Genomic DNA, 6,467 nt, shown 5'->3' on the forward strand with positions numbered 1-6,467 from the left:
ATATCATATCGGGCAGCCATTCGTTCGATGTAAGATGTTTGATCGATCCAAAGTCGTCTGGTAGGTCGATCACGTGTCACACGAATTCCGATGAATTGGGTGAGTTCTCCACAGTCTTTCATCTCAAAAGCCTCTTTAAGCTTTCGTCTCATCTTTTCTGCATGTGGAGCAGCAGACTTGGGATAAATGCCAAGAAAGTCGTCAACAAACACAAGAATAACCATCTTTTCATCCGAATATAGTGCAGGATCCTCTGGAGATGGGATGAAGCCAAGTGCGGAAAGCATCTTCTTGACATCATCTTCCCACTTCTTCCCTGCAATTCTCAGACCATAGACAGCTCTTTTCAGACGTAAACAGTAACCTTTTCGTCCGAACATCGGTGGGTATTGGACAAAAACCTTTTCGTCCAATTTGCTGTTTAGGAATGCATTGACAGCATCCATCTGAAAAGTTTCCAGGTCAAACGCAGCAGTGATTGCCATCAAACATCGGAAAGAACGGGATGTAAGGGTTGATGTGCTTGAGTCTTGATCATCCAATCGTTGCATGTCGCCTCGGACGCATAATCGGGCTTTAAATCGGATAATAAAGCCTTTTTCATCCAATTTATAGTCAAAGACCCATCGCAAAGGTATCATCTGATGTCGTGCACAGCGTTTTGGTCCATCAGATTCAGCACATTCATCTGAACATTGGGCTGTAATCATCTCAATTTTGACTGGTTCCCAGGCTTCCATCTGATTCATTTTGGTAAATTCAACTTTCATCGCATCTTCGAAGTCACGTTTATGAGGGTGACTTGCGACCAAATGCCAAAATTCAGGCGGCGGGGGGGACACTTGTCACGTGGACTTTCTTTGGCTGGCTTTTCATCGCAACATTGTAGGCATGTAAAAAGTTTGCTATTCGAGCACGCTTTTTATCCGGTGTATCATCAGGGCCTTCATCCAAAGATCTCTTCAGGGCACCAGGGTCAATCATCTCAATATCATAGTCTCGGTCATGATAAGGTGGTTCGTACAATGGATATTCATCTTGATCTATCCCATTGTTATTGATCTGAACCTCGATTCGTCCCATAGGTCTAAGATCAGATGAATTGTTATCTGCCTGATGTAAGTTCGGGTAAGAAGGATCCTCAGGGTCAGGTGATCCTTCTTTATCAGATTGCGGGGGAGTATCCGGTTGATCTCCAATAATCTGATCTTCTTCTTTTTCGTCGCAAGTCTCTTCTTCGGATGAACTGTTTTCATCCAATACTTGCTCATTTTCGTCCAGATCTCCCATAACGTCATGGTTCTCTGGAAATGTGTCAAACACATTTTCATCTGATGTTTCGCTTTGGTCCAATTGATCCCGGAATGTTGTGTATTCGGAGATATCCAGGTAATCGACCACTTTCATCGAATCATCATACAAGGGCGCACCCTTTTCATCCCATCTTTCATGATGTTTGTAGAAAGAGGTTTCGTCGAATTCCACATCACGGGCTTTGATCACTTTTCCTCGAGGTAACCAGATCAACCAAATATTGGATGAAACATATCCAACCAAATAGCCAATTTGAGCTCGTACTTTCATCTTATCCAGGCGCGGAATATTGATGATCCGTATATAGCACTTGCACCCAAACACTCGGATATTGGATAAATCCGGTAATTCAGTCATATGACCAGGCTTTTGGTCCAATCGGTCCCATAAAGTTTGATAAGGGGTCTTCCATCCCAAAGTGCGGCGCGGGGTTCTGTTCATCACATATACTGCGCAGGCGGCAGCATAGGGCCAAAGAGATATTGGTAACCCAGAACATTGGATAAAACGGCGTGATAATTGGACGATAAGGCCTCCATAGCGTTCTGCATATGGGTTCTGTTTGGGCTGATCTATTGGGGTAGATTCAACCACCCTCCCATCACGTGACATGTGTTTGATGAAATTAGGTAACGTCGTATCATTGTCGATGTGGATTCGTCTGATTTTCGTCCCATATTGCAACTCAATGTGTGCAATCATCTCATGTAAAGTGTCAGGTGATACAACCTTTCGTCTGATTGCCTTCGCAAATTGGTATTTCGTCACAGGGCAAACACAGTGTGACAAATATTTCATCCCATCAATTCCTTGTTTGACAAACACTAAGTCCCAGTGTATAGCTTCGAATGGATAGCCATGGCGTTCGATCGGAACACGTGACAACTGTCGGTAAGAATCAGATAACTTACATGTTTCACATGTTTCATCTGATGTCAAGTTCTGATCGATCCGGACTCCAGTGGTTGATCCGATAAGCTTGTCAAGGGTCTCTTGTCCGATGTGGCCAAGTCTTTGGTGCCAAACATCACGTGACGTAGGTTTTTCAGGTCGAGAATAGGATGAAAGTACATGGATCGTTGCACCCTCCGATTTTTGATGTGAAATTTTAAGACCAATGGGGTCTTTCTTGCCTTCCATCGGATGAAAGGGCTTTTCAGAGGATATAGGGCATGTCAGCTGTTTGACAGCAACTCGTGTGCTGGCAGAAAGGTCAGACGGTAGACCATCAGCTGTTCCATCCCATCTTATCAGGTAGACACCGGATCTTCGGTTCAAACGGCAAACAGGCGTTCCATCCGATGTCTCAAGGGTTCGCTTTCGTCCATTCAGGAACAATTTCGAACGTTCTGCAATCGATGCAGATATCAGGTTCAGATGAAAACCAGGGGAATAACCCACTTTCAGAAGGGTTAGTGGCTTTCCATCCAAAGATTCAGTAGGTCGGACCAAAACAGTTCCGATCCCAACTATCGGTGTCGTCGTATCTCCAACGCAAACATCAGCTGCATAAGGCTGAATGTCGGAGAAAAGATCAATATTATTGCAGATATGCAATGTTGATCCAGTATCGTACGCCCAGACCTCATTTGGTCTAATCACATGATTCGTGGCGTTCGAAATCGGCAGACTCGCTGCAAGGGTTTTCATCTCATCAAGTGGTGACTTTTTAGATGAAAGAGTCATCCCAACCATATGTCCCTTTTCGTCCGATGTTTCAGCTGATCCAACAGGGTCAGCTGACTTTTGGTCCGAAGAAATTCGTTCTTTGGCTCTTTTCATCGCAGCTCTCAGGGTCGAGCTCTTCTCCATCGCTGTGTCAAACTTAGTCTTAGTTTCATCTGATAGCTTCCATCTATCTGGTCTTTTGGCAGGATTTAGGACAGGACAATTAACAAATGAATGTTTGCCTTCTCCACATGGGCAGGAACCAGAAAACCTCTGTTTGGTCCCTTTTTTCTTCTCCTTTTCGTCCGATGTCTGGGATGAGTCATCTTCGCCCTTGAATGTAGCATTAGACAAGAACTTGTTCAGACGAATAGTCGAAGATGAGATATGATCTCGGTAGATCCTCAATAATCGGAGAAAAGAGATTTGATCGGATGAATCAGGGAGATTCATCAGAGAAAACTTCCAATGTGTAGCAAAAGGATCAGATAAAACAGTAATAGTTCGGAGAAAATCAAGACAAACTTTCTTTTCAGTTCCCATTTCAACAATTTGTAGGGTTTTCGCCTCAACATAGGTCGATTCCCATTGGTCCAACCATTTCATGATGTTTGATCTTGGGATGGTACGAAGACCAATCCATCTATCAGCCATCCGCTGACTTCGGAGGATAGAGTCGGGATTAAAACGCTCATATAGTGATCTCATAATCACATGACTGTTTGACTCTGATCCAAAGAGCTTCCGGATATCAGATGAAACGGTGTTCAGAATTGTGATGAAAATATTATCGAGGGCAAGTTTGGTCTCTTTCCAATCATCGATAGTACGTTTGCTTCGACCTTCCAGGCCAAAGAAGGTTCGGGCTTGCTCGGGATTCGCCGCAAGGTATGCATCTTCAGACAGAAAGGATTTCGTCTGATCACTGGCGCTTTTCGTCCCAAGTTTTTGGTCTGAAGGTTTGTCGTAGTTCGGGTAAACATCTCGTACGGAAAGAAGTTGTGGCTTTGGTCCCAATTGAGGGGGATAAGCAACTTCCGGATCAATATATTTCCAGACATCAGACAAATTGGCAATTGCCTGAATGTTTGATAACCACGTGATCCATTGGTCTGATGTAGTGAGAATGGTCTGAACTCGAAGCTGTACGGTCGCAGGTTTGGAAGACATTATGAAAAGACAAGATTAAGGAACAACAAATAAGGGGTAACAAGATAGTGTAAAACAGGATAAAACAAGATGATCTTTCAGATCAAACGGGGGATATCAGACGGAAAAAAAAAACGTTTCGTCTTAATTCTAGCTTGGTAGCGTAACCGGGCTCATAACTTTCAGCGTGGGGAAGACAGGACCAAAGGTGATGACATCACGCAGAGGATGTCAGCTGAACAGGGGCACCAAGCTACAGGGAACCCTTCGGAGGAAAGGGTAAAGATAAGACCAAAAGATCAGACAACACAGATCAGATGGAATGACATACGACCAAGCTGGATCCGAACTTAGGATGGAATGGAAGGAAAGAATCAAACAAAGATACAACTGATCCAAAAACGATTGAATTCGATGCTAAACTAGCTAAGGGGTAAGATCAGGTTTTATAGAACTTTAGACTAAACAAACATGAGACCAAAGGTCTCAGGATATGGAACGAAAGGGCTACGGAATCCAAAATAATCGAGTCCTTTCATCTCATCTTGCAACCATTGATCCTAACAACGGGGCTCGGGTTGCGGATCTTCTCGGACGAGAGAAGATCATCTTTGATCTGATAGATCAGATCAAAACCATATCATTCATTTCGTAACAGAAATGTTTGATCGCGGGATGAATTAGTCAGCATAACCTTTGGATCAAAAAGGGCCACTTTTTATCCCAGGAATCCAGACACATAATCTACCTAAATTGCTGACACTATATATAGACAAAAAGAACCCCTATAGGATAGAATATAAAAAAGTATCAAAATCAATACTATCTAAAAGAAAACTAGGATCTACTAATATAATTATCTATATTAGAGTAGGATCATCACTAGTATATATTACCGCTAGAACCTGGTTATTAGTAACCGGAAGAGCAGTTTTATTAGATCTAGTAGCAGCACTAGAAGACTCTGCTTTATATTCCTTATAATAATTAACCTTAATATATTCTTTTTTAAGATACTTAATCTCTTCCTTTTTATAATACTTAAGCTCTTTAAGTTAAGCTATCTCCTTATATTCATAAACAATAAAATCACCAACATATTTCCTTAATAGATTCTCTTATTTCCAGATATAACAAAGCTTAGCGATAATTTCGGCCTAAGCCTTAAGAAGCTCCTCCTCTTAGTTCCTAAGAGCAGATTACAACTTTAGGAGACAGCGCTATTCAGAATCGGTAAAAGACTTCTCAGGTATCTCACACCTAGTGCCATAACCGGTATAGATATAATAAGAATAACTCTTTAAACGATCGGAACGAATATAAACATAGTAAAGATAAGTATAACGAAAACACGGAATTAGGGATTTGAAACCCTTATCCTCGATTAATTAATAGAGTTTATGACTGGACACTCCAGAGGAAGATATGGTCAGCAAATATGGGAAAATACAGAAAAGTAAGGACCTTACCTACCTAAGGGGGGTTTAACGTTTAAAAACAAATCAAAGGTTATTTAAGGACCAAAAGATCTAAAAGAGGGGGATGGTATTACAGACCTACTATAGGGGGCCTCCTAGGAACAACTATGACCCAATCAGTTGGCGGTTAAAGCTAAGTATAGACGACCAGCCATAACAGATATATAGCCCAGAAGGGCGTAGGGCTATAGTGGTACTTTCAGCGTGGGGAAGACAGGACCAAAGGTGATGACGTCACGCAGAGGATGTCAGCTGAACAGGGGCACCAAGCTACAGAGAACCCTTCGGAGGAAAGGGTAAAGATAAGACCAAAAGATCAGACAACACGGATCAGATGGAATGACATATGACCAAGCTGGATCCGAACTTAGGATGGAATGGAAGGAAAGAATCAAACAAAGATACAACTGATCCAAAAACGATTGAATTCGATGCTAAACTAGCTAAGGGGTAAGATCAGGTTTTATAGAACTTTAGACTAAACAAACATGAGACCAAAGGTCTCAGGATATGGGACGAAAGGGCTACGGAATCCGAAATAATCGAGTCCTTTCATCTCATCTTGCAACCATTGATCCTAACAACGGGGCTCGGGTTGCGGATCTTCTCAGACGAGAGAAGATTATCTTTGATCTGATAGATCAGATCAAAACCATATCATTCATTTCGCAACGGAAATGTTTGATCGCGGGATGAATTAGTCAGCATAACCTTTGGATCAAAAAGGGCCACTTTTCATCCCAGGAATCCAGGCACACAATCTGCCTGAATTGCTGACATTATACTTATATTAGCATCAACTAGCTATCTATAAGGATTTTATATAGAATTCTTAAAGGTTAGAGATATTCCTAGGTC

The 6,467-nt window shown here is 42.1% G+C and overlaps 1 protein-coding gene across 1 annotated transcript; it reads right to left on the reverse strand.

The window, feature by feature from the left end:
* Positions 1-822: 822 nt before the first annotated feature.
* Positions 823-4,152, reverse strand: N7483_004686 (uncharacterized protein; the record flags this gene model as incomplete). Its single annotated transcript, XM_057088123.1, has 1 exon — positions 823-4,152. One exon carries the CDS (start codon positions 4,150-4,152, stop codon positions 823-825), a length of 3,330 nt encoding a protein of 1,109 aa, XP_056947952.1.
* Between the last annotated feature and the right edge of the window lie 2,315 nt (positions 4,153-6,467).

Source organism: Penicillium malachiteum, assembly GCF_028827825.1.
Source record: "Penicillium malachiteum strain IBT 17515 chromosome Unknown utg000002l:1.0-8849297.0:1.0-8852440.0, whole genome shotgun sequence".
Lineage (NCBI taxonomy): Eukaryota > Fungi > Ascomycota > Eurotiomycetes > Eurotiales > Aspergillaceae > Penicillium > Penicillium malachiteum.